The sequence below is a fragment of the Anopheles gambiae genome, chromosome 2, assembly GCF_943734735.2.
Source record: "Anopheles gambiae chromosome 2, idAnoGambNW_F1_1, whole genome shotgun sequence".
In the NCBI taxonomy this organism is placed as follows: Eukaryota; Metazoa; Arthropoda; class Insecta; order Diptera; family Culicidae; genus Anopheles; species Anopheles gambiae.
In genome coordinates, this window is record NC_064601.1 from 12,771,077 (window position 1) to 12,785,324 (window position 14,248).

At 51.9% G+C, this 14,248-nt stretch overlaps 1 protein-coding gene across 5 annotated transcripts in view; it reads right to left on the minus strand.

Moving 5' to 3' along the window:
• Positions 1–1,542: 1,542 nt before the first annotated feature.
• LOC1281146 (mucin-2) overlaps positions 1,543–14,248 on the minus strand; it is a 39,154-nt gene continuing 26,448 nt past the window's right edge. For 3 of the 5 annotated variants that reach the window (XM_061644446.1, XM_321085.5, XM_061644447.1), the window contains 9 exons: positions 11,391–12,130; positions 10,641–10,784; positions 8,970–9,494; positions 8,691–8,888; positions 4,818–8,599; positions 4,595–4,729; positions 4,304–4,506; positions 3,913–4,224; positions 1,543–3,819 (listed from right to left, as the gene is read on the minus strand). In XM_061644446.1, coding sequence (XP_061500430.1) covers positions 3,406–3,819; positions 3,913–4,224; positions 4,304–4,506; positions 4,595–4,729; positions 4,818–8,599; positions 8,691–8,888; positions 8,970–9,494; positions 10,641–10,784; positions 11,391–11,992 — 6,315 coding nt within the window. In that variant the 5' untranslated portion in view covers positions 11,993–12,130 and the 3' untranslated portion in view covers positions 1,543–3,405. The remainder of the gene's footprint in view (positions 3,820–3,912; positions 4,225–4,303; positions 4,507–4,594; positions 4,730–4,817; positions 8,600–8,690; positions 8,889–8,969; positions 9,495–10,640; positions 10,785–11,390; positions 12,131–14,248) is intronic. The other 2 variants (XM_061644449.1, XM_061644450.1) reach the window with 2 other exon arrangements.

Consider the following 14,248-nt stretch of genomic DNA (forward strand, 5'->3'; position numbering starts at 1 on the left):
ATAAATGCGATAATGCGCGCGGGTGTGTGCGTGTGTGTGTGGTAGATGTACATGCTGTACAAAAGTAACCTAGCATTTGAGAAACAAAGGCAAAACCTCTCGTTCGATGAATTTCCGACTGAATCTGGGAAAAAGGGAATGAGCGCTTAGGCGGGGTGAGAGGGTACAGGCAGCGAAGGGCGCAGTGCGCAGAAAGTTCGAAACGATGGATGAATGTAGAGCACTGTGTTGTCGCTGATGCAGAAAGAAATAGGACTTATACATGGCTAGCTAATGGCACACACCGGCAGGCACATAAGAGAGGAATCGAGAGAGAGAGAGGGAACGAAGAAAACGAATCGAGAAACGGCCGATAAAGGTACCGCACGGTCGCATATTTTAAATAAACCTCTAGTACATTAAGGCTCATATGGGTGTGTGTGGGGGACTGCAGAGATGATAGGTGCGATATAATACACACACACAAGGAATCCAGCAACATTCACAAGAAATAACGTTAACGTTGTAGTGTAGAGTAGAAGAAACAAAGCAAACAAACAAAGCAAAGCAAACAAACACACGAGTAAATATGATTCTCTGGGACACAATCTTAAGTGAAACACAAAACAACTAGCCGCGCAATCAGGAGAGGGGGCCTGTGGTTGGTGGCATCATCAGGAGAGGGGAGAGTATGGAGGGACAGAGCAATTATGTTTGTTTTTTAGACGCAAAGTGTGCAACTTTTTTTGTTCTGTAAAAATAAGCCAATACCAATAGTAAGGATAATAATAATAGAGCACACTACTCTGAACCAGGTATGTGATTAAATGGCCGCCGGATCGTTTGTGAGATAGAGATAGAGCAGAGCAGAGCAGAGTCGAGTGAGAAATAGTACGTGTCATTGATCAAATGCTTTTTGATAGCAACAACTCCAAGCAAAGAATGTACAAGAAAACCAACCCCTCTAAATATATACACTAAGATGTGTGTAATTGCCACAACATAAGTAGCCAGTTAGTAGAAGAAGCTCCGTGTAGCAACAGCAGCAGCAGGCACCACACCAGCGAAACGGGCGAAATACAACCTCTCCTTGGGGTGTGATTGTTTAGTAGTAAACCTTTCAAAGAGGTTCCTTTGTGGTTGTGTGTGCGTGTGTGTGTGTGTGGGTGTGGGTGGATAACTAGAGCGCGCGTCACACAGCAATTCAATACGCTTTCATCATACGCTGGTTTCCTTTTGGTATCCTTCATGTGTTGATTCGCTGTTTCTCAGGACGTAGTAGGGGTTTCGTTTTTATTTTTTTCTGACAAAATAGAGAAGAGTAGAAGGCGCAATACGAACGCGTTTCCTTCAACCGAGAAAAAACGCTATCCTTCAGGTAGTATAATTTTAGTGCGTCAGTGCAGAACACTAGCTAGCAGTCGATACAACTTTCCTTCAGTAGTTAAACGTAAGCGATAACACAAAGAAGCATCCGGCAGAAGCGCGCAGAAACGCCATGGGGGTGCGGTGCTTTGTATCTCGTGCTACCGCACCACATTTCCTTCCCCTTTTTACACAACCACACAAACACACACACACACACACATGCATATGCATGCACAGGCACAGGAGGGAAAACAGCTACTATGGACGCCCAGGGAACTAACTTAGTAATGGTGTTTTTTAAACGGTTTTGTTTTTCCTTCATATCGTATCATTCTGCAACGGACGCGAAAAAGAGAAATAGAGAGAGAGAGAGAGAGAGGGATATAAAGCCAAGACAAGATGAAGACACCGGTATGTGTAAGTAGCAGCAGGTGCAGAGAAGCGGTCCGATACGCGCGCGGTGTTAAAGCAAAACAAACCCACACAAAGAGCCACCAATAGGTGAACACACACAAATAGTAGAAGGCTCTCGGAATAGCGCAGGCGAAGAAAGGAGGAGGAGGAAAAATTGTATTTTTCTTTTTTGTCCAAAACAACAAAAAAACAAAAGAAGGAATACACACATGTGTGCGAGAAAGGTTATCTGAAATTGTAACAAACGTGCTTCTATTTTTTTTAGAACCATTTGTATTGAATGTCATTTGAAAGAAATAGTCGCATGTTGTTGCTGCTGCTGCATGTGATTAATTAGTTTTATCTCGTTTCAGACAGGAAAAGCAATGGTGTGCGGCATTTTGGAACGAATTGTAACGCCAGCTCTTCATGTAAGTAATTGTGTCATCAATCGCGCTCTTTAAATACTGTAAAGTCGTTCAATTATTTTGTATCTTCTATATATTGTTTATTGCTTTTACATACAAAAACTGTACGATCTCCTACTTAACTTGTTGCCATCCCCCAGCGTGTTGTGCCGTGTTTGCTGCTGCTGCTGCTGCTAGAGCAACCGGATCAACACCGACACTTCACTGCTTCTCCTGCTGCTGCTGTTGCTATTGGTTGACTATACACAAAAAAACCGCAAATTAAATGTATTTTAAAACACAGTATTGCAAAAAGAAAACAAAACAACACCTTCCCGCGCGTGGTTGTTGTTGTGCGGCGGGGAGAATGGTCGTCGTACACGCGCGCGTGCCTTTTGTTGCGTATATGCGTATTGCGTTTAGATTGCGCAAACGGAACTTTCTATGCATGTGTGTCGTACGTAATAGGAGAAAAATGTATAAATCGTACTCCAAGTTCGATATTTTCGTGTGTGCGCGGTAGTGGCTGGGTGGTGGTAACTATCCGTTTTTGCCACCGGTAGAAAATGATCCGCTCTGCACAGATTTGTTGAGTGATTATACGGAATTGTGTTGGTCTCTTTTTCTATTCCAAGAAAAAAAGCCGTATGTTGCGTGTCGGTGTGAGTTGTTATTGTCCTAATTACTTTCTTTTTGCTTTCGTTTATATACTTCTTATTTTCCGTTCGGCCTCGTTCCGCGTGTGCATCGGGTGTAATAACTCGGCTGGGCGATATTGTACACAAAAAAACACAGCTTTCTCTAACATCCTTTTCCCGTTATACCAGTTATATGCAGCGTTCAAATTATTGGCACAAAATATTCAACTTTTGTGACTAGGATTTCCCCTGCCTCTCTTTCCCTCTCTTTCTTACTCTCTTCTGCATATTTTCCTTTTTTTTTTAAATCGACGCTTTTCCTCTTATATCTCTCACTGTCCTCTTCTCAAATGAACAAACGCGCACGGTGCCATCAGCTATACTTGTTGTATGAGATTTTTCCAAAATTATGCATCTACCTCATCTCACTCCATCATTCACTTCAATAAAATCCCCCCCATTATATCCCCCCAATGCTATTTAACTGGTAGACATTATGTACAAAACGTGCTCGCGAGAGTACGTCGATTACTACTACTATTACTACTGCTGCTGCTATTACTACCCTACAGCTGTGCTACAGACACATGGAGCTGTGGCGTCTGTGGCCCGCTCCTCGATTACCGATCGATGGAAGTAGTAGTGGTTGCAGGGCTGCCACTATCTTCGCTTCGGCCAGCAGGAGCTGCTGCCATTTTCTCCGTAGTTCCTTCGATGGAGGAGTTATCACTGCCAGCAGAAGAAGCGGCGGTAGTAGTGGTGGTGGTAGTAGTGGTAGTACTCGTGCCGGTACTATCAGCAGCGTCCGCCGGTGACGTCGCATCAATGCCAACCGTTACGGAGGTGGTAACGCGTTCGAACATTAGATCATTCCCGACGGTGTTGCGTATCCAGGTGGAAATGTTTGAGGTAATCGAATTGTAGATGGCCGGATGCGGTCGCTTGCCACAGTTGCCGTGGTAGCTCAGTATGCCCTCCAGCTGCCACTGGCCGGACCCGTCCAGGTAGCACATCAGTGGAGCACCCTCATCGTTCTGTGTGTGTAGTGGGACGCGAATTTGGTAAGAACATTGCCGCTGGTGGTTGGTGGTTGGCATGTGCAAAAACCATAAGCCAATAATACTTACGTAGCAGGTCGTTTTGTTGCTGTTCAGGAACCCGGCACAGATCGCATTCTCCGGCAGTACGCCGTTGTAGTGGATGGAGGAGTTGCACCGTTCCGTTGGGACCGTCGGTACGGGCAGATACTTGAGGTACTGCTCCGTCGTGGCCGTATTCTCGAGATCGGATCCCCAGCCGGCCGTTAGGCAGAGCTGCTCCGAATCGATGCTGGCCGCCTCCGCCAAACACACGCTGCCCACCATATCGTTCAGCTTGAGCGGGGCGGACAGTTCCAGCAGTGCGACATCGCCGGTGTACATGAACTGTTTATACTTGGACTGCAAAGGAGGAGAAGGAGGAAACCGGAGACGTTAGAAGAGAAGGGTGGAAAATTGAAACTGCGCGATTTCTCCTTACCTGTGGATAAGGCACAACACGCTTCACGTCCACAATCTGGTAGGAAGCGTCCGCGGACGCAGCGGCCGTATCTTCAAGCGAGGCATTAAACAGCGCACTGCCGGCAAACAGCTTCCAGCTCATGTCACCCACGTTGCGGTTGTTGACGAACTCCGTCTTACCCATGATACAGGTGTAGCTAGCCAGCGCCCACCGTGGAGAAACTGTGTGTGTGTGAAAGTGGAAGAAGAAGAAGGTACTGAACACTCTGTGGGGCACAGTGAGGAGCGACCACCCGACCGGAACACTTACCGATGCTGGCGGTACACTTGATGGCGGCATTGTTGCTGAACGCTAGCGCCAGGCTGGGCCACTGGTTCGGATCCGAGGCGACACCGCCCGCGATACGCTGCTCCAGCGTGGGCTGAATGCGCTCCCGACCGCAACCTGCAAAACAAACGTAAGAAAGGTCCGATTTAGTAACACATACAAGAGGCATTTTCCACACTCAGTAACACAGTACTGTAACACTTACGATATTCCTCACAGTACAGCTGTAAACCCTGGTTGCACTCCATCGAGTGGATCGGTTCAAACTCGAGCCGGTTCTTCTCCGTCACCCGGTACATACTGTCCACCAACGAACCGTTGCCGGTGCTGCCGCCGCCGCTGCCCACCTTTGTGAACAGGATCTTGCTAGCCCCGGCATATCCCAGCTCAGCACACACCATATCCGCCAGCGCCCCGTTCCATCCGTCCCCACAAACGGCCAGCGCTTCGGAGGAGTTGCGCTTCACGCGCAACGCACCATCGGCTCGATCCAGCTGATAGCAGTGCCACTCATCCGATCCGTCCGGGCACTGCGCATGCCCGTCGCAAACGTACGCACCCACCACACACCCCCCGGTGTGGCACTTGAAGCTGTCCAGCGGGCAATCGCACAACCGCTCGTCCTCACCGTCGCTACAATCGATCGCACCGTCGCAGCGCCACGCCTCCGGTATGCATTTGCGCTGCCCGGCACAGAAGTACTCATCGTTGGTGCACGTGTCCGGGCAGTTGCTCTCGTCGAACCCGTTCGCACACTGCTCCAGCCCGTCACACTTCCACAGCGCCGGCAGGCACGGCCCATTGCCGGTGGCCGGATTGCACGACAGCTCGTCAAAGTTGCAGCGCCACTCGCTGCAGCCCTGCTCGTCCGACCCGTCGTGACAGTGGGCAATGCCGTCGCACACGTGCTGCCGGGCAAGGCACACACCATCCTGGCACTGGAAGTGACCCGGGCAGCCGAGCCGCTCGCAGTCCTGCTCGTCCGAGTTGTCCGAACAGTGGGACACGGAGTCGCACCGTTCCGCCTTCTGTATGCACGAGCTGCCGTCCTTGATCGAGGTGCCGTTGATGCACTCGAACTGCCCGACCGCACACTTGGTGAACATGGTGCTGGCACGCTCGAGCAGCAGTGTTTCCATGCGGGTGTCTTCGGTAGCAGGCGGCGTGCTGCTCGCTACTATTGCCGGCGCAGGTTCGCTAGCCGTTTCGTTCTCCTCAGAAAAGCGCGTTCCTATTAACGACGTTCCATTTGATCGCTCTGATCTAATCAAATGAAACGTCGTTTCGTCTAAAAAATGACCGGTCGTCGTGGTTGGGATGAGGGTGGCAGAGGATTCGGTCGAGGAGGCCGGCGATCCTGACTCCACGGTGAGCCGCTCGGTGGTGGTGGAGGCATCTTTCTTCCAGTTCAGCGGTATGACGCGCAGATCGTTGTCCAGTAGGTTGTTATCGTCGGCGAGATCGTTCTCCTTCAGGCTGATCAGATCTTTCTCGATCGCGGTAATGGGGTCCAGGGCTTCTGTTACCACCGAGGGAGGCGGATTGGTAGCAGCTGCTGGCGTTGTCGTAGTCGTGCTGGTGCTAGCTGCTGGCGTCGTCGTGGTCGTCGTAGTTGTGGTGGTGGTGGTGGTGGTTGTCGACGACGATGTACTACTGCTGCTGGGAGTAGTTTCATCGGCTTGGTTTTGGAGTTTCTCACCCGCATCGATCGCCTTCAGCAGTGTGGTTTGCTCCTCTTCAGGAGTGGTTATTGCTAGCTGGTCCACATCCTCGTTAGTGGTTGTTTGCATCACCATCTCCGTACTATCATCCATGTTGCTTGTTTCCGTCAGCATCGCTTCCGTCACACTGCCGACCAGCTGTTCCGTGGTGGAGGAAGATGTTGCCCCCAACGCTGTCTCAGCCATCGTAGAGTTCTCGCTAGCAGTAGTCGCACTCTGCGACGCTTCCTTCGCCGTTCGTTGTTCCATCATAGTCGTTGGCTCTTCCATCTCTCGCTCCGTACTGGTGGCCACCATCTCTTCCCCGCTGCTCGTCGTCTGCTCGACGATGTTCTTCGAGCTGGCGACCGACAGCAGCTCCTCGAGCGACTCCGTAGTGACCGGCACCGGGCTACGGATCGTCGTCGTAATGTAGATCGTCTCGGTGACGTGCGCATTCAGCTGCTTCTTGTAGTCGGTCCGATCGCCGTCCTTCGCCAGCGGCACCACCTCCAGGTACTGGGGCTGCGTCTCGATCTCGTAGCCCTCGTGCCGATCCAACCCTTCGTGCAGTATCTTCACCAGGCTTGCGTTGTTTTCCGTCTCCGGCAGGAACGGGGACTCATTGTGGCCGGCCAGAATCGGTGCGGTTGTTTCCGCCTCCACTACCGTTTCCGTCACCGCGTACGAGCCAGCTCCAGGTGCGCTACGTGCGCTCGAGCTTTCGATCGACGGTAGGAAGGGGTTCGTTTCGTCCTGTACCTCCGAATCGCGCCCGAACGCTTCGGTCGAGGTGGCGAAGCTTGTCGACGAGCGCCACTGTTCGAGAGAGATTGGGCTGGACGTAGCGTACACGGTGTTGTCAGCCGTATCGTTCGAGGACAGCGAACGTCCCTCGAATCCGTTCACCACCGTGGTGGAGGAAGATCCGGCCGGAGTCGCCGGAGTGGTCGGTTTGGGTGGAACGAAGAAGCTGGACGTGGATGGCATCGGAGTGTCGTCGACGATCGTTTCGGTGACGGGTGCGGGTGTATCATCCTTTCCGCTCTGTTCCGTTACCGTTACGATGACGTTCGGCGTGGAGCTTTCGATGGTGCTTGAGTGTTTGAGCATGGATTCTTGGTCCACAAACATAAAGTCGGGCAGTTGCGAATCATCATCCGTCGTTGAGGGAACCAAAGACGAGGTGGATGAACGTTGACCGTTGGTGGTAGTTGTGGTTGGGATGGTTGTTTCACGCTCCGTGGTGGATACAATCACTTGTTGCAGTAGTTTACCGGTGGACGACTCGGTGGATTTTTCCTCGGAGTGGTCAGCATCGGTACTGGAAGAAGGTTCTGGTTCACTTGCGGGTTCAGGCTCGCTCGTAGGTTCGGGTTCGCTCGATGGTTCGGGTTCACTCGCGGGTTCAGGTTCACTTGCTGGCTCCGGTTCGCTGGATGGTTCGGGTTCACTAGTCGGTTCGGGTTCGCTGGAAGGTTCCGGTTCGCTTGAAGGTTCCGGTTCGCTCGTGGGTTCCGGTTCGCTCGCAGGTTCCGGTTCACTCGCAGGTTCGGGCTCTGAGGTCGGTTCCGGTTCACTTTTAGGCTCAGTTTCCGTGGTAGTCGCTTCAGTAGATATGATCAACTTGGCGGAATGATCACTAGTCGATGCTTTCGTGTACGTATCTGAACTACTTGATTCCGGTTCCGAGGCAGGTTCAGGTTCGGGTTCGCTCTTTGGTTCCGGTTCCGGTTCCACGGTTGCTTCTGGCTCACTAGCTGGTTCGGGCTCACTAGCAGGTTCGGGTTCGCTAGCGGGTTCGGGTTCACTTGCGGGTTCTGGTTCACTAGCAGGTTCGGGCTCACTAGTAGGTTCGGGCTCAGTCTTAGGTTCTGGTTCACTAGCAGGTTCGGGCTCACTAGCAGGTTCGGGTTCACTAGAAGGTTCCGGTTCACTAGCAGGCTCAGGTTCACTAGCAGGTTCAGGTTCACTAGCAGGTTCAGGTTCACTAGCAGGTTCAGGTTCACTGGCAGGTTCTGGCTCACTTGCTGGCTCTGGCTCACTTGCAGGTTCCGGTTCGCTTGCAGGTTCCGGTTCGCTCGCAGGTTCCGGTTCGCTCGCCGGTTCCGGTTCACTCGCCGGTTCCGGTTCACTCTTTGGTTCCTCGTGTGTCTCCTCAACGCCATTAATCGCTGGGACGGGTGTGTAGCACGTGCGTCCATCTTCATCATTCAACAGCATTCCCTTCGGACAGGTGCACATGAAATCACCAATCTTTGGATCGAACGTACAGCCATACTCGCAGCTGCAAAGAAGCAAGGAAAACCAAAGAAAAAAACCAATTCCATTACCAGACCGCTTACAATGCCGCACCAGCACTTTGCTTCGTTACTTACTTCTTGCCCGAGCTTCTCATGACGCAAACGTCCGGCAATCGCGCCACACGGATCGTGTTCGTCGGCACGATGTACGTGGACAGATAGTTGCCGTTCTGCTGCAAGAAGTTGTTCAGCCGGTGCTTCATCGTGTCCTCGGACATCTGCATCGTGTTCGGTTCCCAGCTGACACGGTAGTCCACCACCACCGAACCGGGCCTATGCGCGCGAAAAACCAAAAAAAAAGGTGACACAAAAGGTTAGAAGCGAATGGTGTATAAACAGCGCCACACCACTTACTTCATGTTCAGAATCTTGACATAGATCGGACCCCGGGCGTCCGGTGTGCTGAGCGTATCCTTCAGCTCTTCCTCCAGCTCCATCGCGAGCGCCCTGTAGGCGGAGCTGTTCGGGTTGCGATAGTCGTCCAAAAACTCCACATTGGCGAGCGTAATCTGTCCCTCGAGCGTGTTCGGCACGTACACGGTGCTTTCCTCGGTCACGGGCGGAACGGGCGGTAGGGTCGAGGAGCTCGGAGAGGGCGAAGGAGTCGTTGGATATTCGCTGCTAGTGCTGGTCGTTGGGACGGTGGTGGTTCCATTTCCTGTTCGCGTTTTGCCGCCACCGAATACACCGGCCGACGCAACCTTGTCGCCGAACTGGCGCGACTCGACGGGGGTTGGACTGTCGTTGAAGATCACGCCGGAACCGGCCAGGATGGCGACCACGATGACGGCCAGCAGGACGGCCAGTCCGAGCAACCAGAATGGCCAGTTTTTGCGCTTTTTCTCGCGCTTGTCCTTTGTGACGTAAAGTTTTTCACCCCTGGGAAACGAGTGTAAAGTGGCCAAGATTGGACGAGTTAGAATTTGTTGACTGCAGCACGTGAAGGTGATTGGTATGTACAGATAAACAATATTTACAACAAATTGGACCATCCCAAAAACAAAGCAACCATGTATGGCGGGGGCAATGGCGTGGCGAGTATTGTGTTTTCAGCAACAAACAGAGTAGGCCGTTTCCCGCAAGCAGCCACAGCTAGTTTAGCGGATTAGAAGAGTTTGTCACCGTAACCACGTGATGCGTCTCAGTCTGTGCTTGTGTCTGTACCAGTAAGTGTGTGTGTGTGTGTCCGAATATTGAAGAAGTCCCAGCACCATGTTGACGGTTATTCGCTGCTGTGTTAGATGAAGGATCGTATAGTCATTGTGCGAGGGATTCGATTTAGTGACAGGTCCCCTGTTGAAGCTCCGTGTTCCTGGGTGCATGACGTTCTTTGAGGTTCGTTGTCAGTTGCGCGCTCAGCTCTCCAAGTGAAGAGAGGACAGTTTATTTTTTCATGGTGAGCAATAGTATTTACAAGTACAGGGTTTTCCAGGGGTTCTCATAGTTATGGGACACTTCCTTGACTTTTTCTTACTAGAAATGAGCTTCATATGAAGGAAATGGGACTCTATGGCACCCTTTTTGGACAGACTCCTTCAAAATTCCTATTGGATTCGTCCAACAATGGTGCTATAGAGTCCAATTCCCATTACTTTAAGTTCATTTCACGTAAGAAGGAGTCAATAAAGTGCTCCATAGCTATGAGAACTCCTGGAAAACCCTGTAAGAGGAGAGATTAATAAACCCCCGCTAACTTCCATCCTGTTTTGTTTACTTTCATGTACAGTGCGCAGTGTAAAGAAAACCGTAAACGAGGAACAGACACGCGGAACCAAAGCAAACGGCTACCACAGATGTGCAGATTACCACCAAGCGGAACTAAAGCGAGGCATGAACAACCCAAGAAAGGTTGTAAGCCCATGTACCGGATGTTGACGACATTCGGCTGCTTAATGATTGTGTGATGATGACGTTTATCGGGTGCCGAGGATTATTCGAATGCCGTCGTGAGTATGTATGTGTGTGTGTGTGTTTGTGATAGTGACAGGGGGAGGGGAAAGTCAGCGGGAAATGGGGTGCAGGTACCTCGTGATTTTGGTCCACTGTTTATAGTCCATCGTTCCGGGGGCGGGCTCATTAACCGAGTGCCCGGTGTAGTCGACACCGCGGACGCCCTGACGTCCGTACACGGGATGGCCGACGCCGTGGCGTGACTTTTGGAAGGAGACACTACCGCACGCCGTGGTAATATTGTGTATGGGCGAAGCCAGCATTTGCAGCAGTGGGTGGAGGTTTGGTGACGAAACCCACCCCGTACCAATGTACGTAACACGTACGATCGCCCCGAAAATGGCCCAAGAGTAACACACAGGAAACACACACACAAAAAAGTAGAGCGAAAGGAGCAAACGAAGAACACAGTAAAAGAGAGAGAGAGAGATAGAGTGAGATTGGAAATGGTGAAAGAAAAAAAAAACACACATAAACAAACACACACACACACGAACGGAAATGCAAAGGAAAAACAGTGTGCAGTGGGTGAGGAAAAGGATATTAGGGGTGAGAAGAGAAAAGAAGGGTGAAAGTGGGAAATGGCAAAGGAATGTGTTACTGTTGATAATTAGCCAGCAGTGGATCAGGTTCTGTTTTGTTTTTTGGTTTTTGTAGCAAATGAAACCGAAACACGCGCGCCATATTAGACGGGGGATTAATTTGGATTAAAACAAAACCAAAAAAGGCTTGGCAGGGGATGGTTGGGCAACACAGGAGGGAAAACAACACGCGCAAGCATCGGTCTGAGAGCAGCGGTCCCGGCCACCGGCGTGGTCCACTTACCTCATAAACTTCCGGTGCTCGTTTACCGGCACAAAGTACTCGTCGTACGGATCGCCCAGATCGACCTCGGTATCCTTCTTGGCCGGCAGGGCGCCCACGCCCCCGTTCGTCCCATTCTGATGGTGCCCGTTCGTTGCCGGCGGCTTCGAGGACATGTTGAGCAGCTCCAGGTTGACGGCTTCGGCCAGCGGCTTCTCGCCCACCGTCTTCCCGTTGACCGACACGACGCCGAGCGACTTTTCGTCCTTCCCGTAGCCGAACGAGCTGAGCGGACGCTTGTCCTGCTCGAGCTCGAACGCGGGATTGTCCAGCCCGTTGGATTTGGCGGAACTGGGCGAACCGCTGCCGCCGCCGCCGCCGCTACGGTTCAGCACCGGTGCGTACTCGTTGGTGGTTTCGGCGTCGGGGCCGGCGGCCCCCATCGGCACCTCGATGTGGCGCGGCGAAGGCGTCGGAACGGCCGTACTGTTCGTGCGCGAGCTTTGATCTTCATCCCCGATCGAGAGGGAGATTTCGTTCTTGTAGGCGTAGGCACCACCATCGCCACCGTTGCTCTGCTGGTGGTGGTGGTGATCGTTGCTGGACGACCCGGTCTCGTCCATGTTGACGGCGTCGGCTAATGCGCCCTTCGAGCACACGAGCGCTTTTGTGGTTCACTTTTTCAACAGGGTGTTTCCGTCTAGCCGGACTTTTGCTTGCTTACACTTCGGACACGTCCTACACAACTTCTAGCGGCGGTTCTGAATGAGATAGAGAAAGAGAGAGAGGAGAAAAAAGCGATTAACAACAAAGTACATTCAAAGTTGGCAAAGGAAACCACACAGAAAGGGCGTAGAGAGAACCCGCTAGATGGGATCACATACGTTCATATGACTCTTTTTTACCAACAGTACGTTTGCATATTCGGTCCACGGATCCTACGGCTGATGACGTCACCACACAAGCACACACACACGGCAACCCCTTTCGCTCGGTGGTCAACTCCAAGAAAGGTAGGCAAACCCAAATTCGGTTTGGTGCAATTACTACGTGGCCTGCAGCACTGAGCGGCAAAGTAAAGAACCATACACACATACACACAAATACACACACCCGTCCGTAGGTCCGGCTGTAGCACGGACAGTCTTTGCCCAGGCTTAGTCGCACCCAAAGCAACGACTTTTGCACACGCGTTTTGTTGTTGTTGTTGTATGCCACACGGACACTTCAACAAGGCGAATGACTCCTCGTGTGGCCTGTGCGCTGGCCTGCAATCGTGCGGCTCCACAGTACGCTCTGGGGTCTGGTTATGATCTGGTTTTCGACTCGATGATTTGTCTGGTCGTCTGGTGCCTGCGCCAGGTGGAGAAGGTGTGGGGGGCAATAAGTCGCGTGATTGTGTGCCGTCGTGCAGGGCGCTGTTGCTGTTGGTAAGCAACACCAACCAACCCAACAGACTGAACTGTGTGTGTGTGTGAGAGGGCATGCCGTGGTTGTGCGGGAGTCGCCATCAGCAACAGAAGAAAGCAAGTGTTTCGTGGCGCACTGCATTTTCTTCTTTTTTTTTGCAAAACGAAAAGGGTATGGGAAGTGTGAAGTGGGGCGTCCTCCGTCCGAAAGGGACAACAAAAGGAAGCGCAGCTTGAGCGTGCAAGAAGAACCTCACGGGGTTGGCCAACGCTGTCCCGGGCGGCTAGCAACGCCGTTGCTGTTTGGTTGAAGTCCTTTCGGAGGGCAAAACAGGTTTCGTCTCGCTTTTGACGAAATATTGCTGCATTTGCCTGGCGTGGCCCCGTGGTAATGTTGCCCCCAACCTCGACATCCTCAAGCGATGGATGTTTCACGATCCCCTACACACCTAAAGCACGTTTCGTTGCGGTTGTGTGTTTATTGCACGGCCGTGTTATTTGCGCTTCTTCCTTCAGCTGCCCTGGTGCGTGTGTCTCCTGTAGGGCTCTCTTCTCTCTCTGTGTGTGTTTGTGCGCGCAGTGAGGTGTAAACGGTGGGAAGAACACGTGGAAGAACACGCGAAGAGCACACCATGAATTCCAGAAAAGGGATCTTCAGCCACCAGCGCCACCACAGCAGAGAGGGAAAGTCTTGGGCATAGCTCTCTTTCTACAAACAGGTTCTTTGTCTGCGGCTCGCGACCTGTGCACCCTTGGGGAGGGCGAGGGAGGAGCTGAAGGAAGAGTGAGAGAGAGAGAGAGAGAGAGAGAGAGAGAGAGAGAGAGAGAGAGAGAGAGAGAGAGAGAGAGAGATAGAGAGTAAAGGCAGAAGAAAAGCCCACCAAAAGGGATTGGCAGGTAGCGGCGCAAATAATCTCCCCCTGTGTGTCTCGGGGTCTGTGTATGCGTCAGCTCCCTCGAAAAATAAAGGGGGTCGTCGGCAGGTCGTGTGAAAGGATGAAGCAAGAATATGAAGCCTTCGGTGTTTTGGAGGAGTGGGAGAGGGTGCCTTTTTTATTGTTGTTGTTGTTGTTGGTTGCTTTTGCGTGCCTCCACGAAACAAAATGAGCGGGAAATGAGGTTCCCAGGTTGTACCCAGTTGGGACTGAAATTGGGGGCATTCCTGCAATGTAGCGAACCCCCTCCCGGGAGGATAAGGCTAGAAGAGAGGGCGTGCTTTCCTGCTTCCCGGAAAAGGACCTGCGCTGGGACCCAAATTTCAATTCGTTTCGTAATTTCGTGTATGCTCTCAGGGCGGCACTACAATTTATCAACTGGTTCAATCACAATATCCAAGCGCGGTAAATGGAGCATTTTGTGTGTTTTAGTTCGTTTTGCAGCACTGAGACTGTGGGTGAGGAATGTGTAGACATTGCGCGAAAATAAAACAACGCTTGGTGCGCCCTCGCTAAATTGCGCACCGCTCTGTGT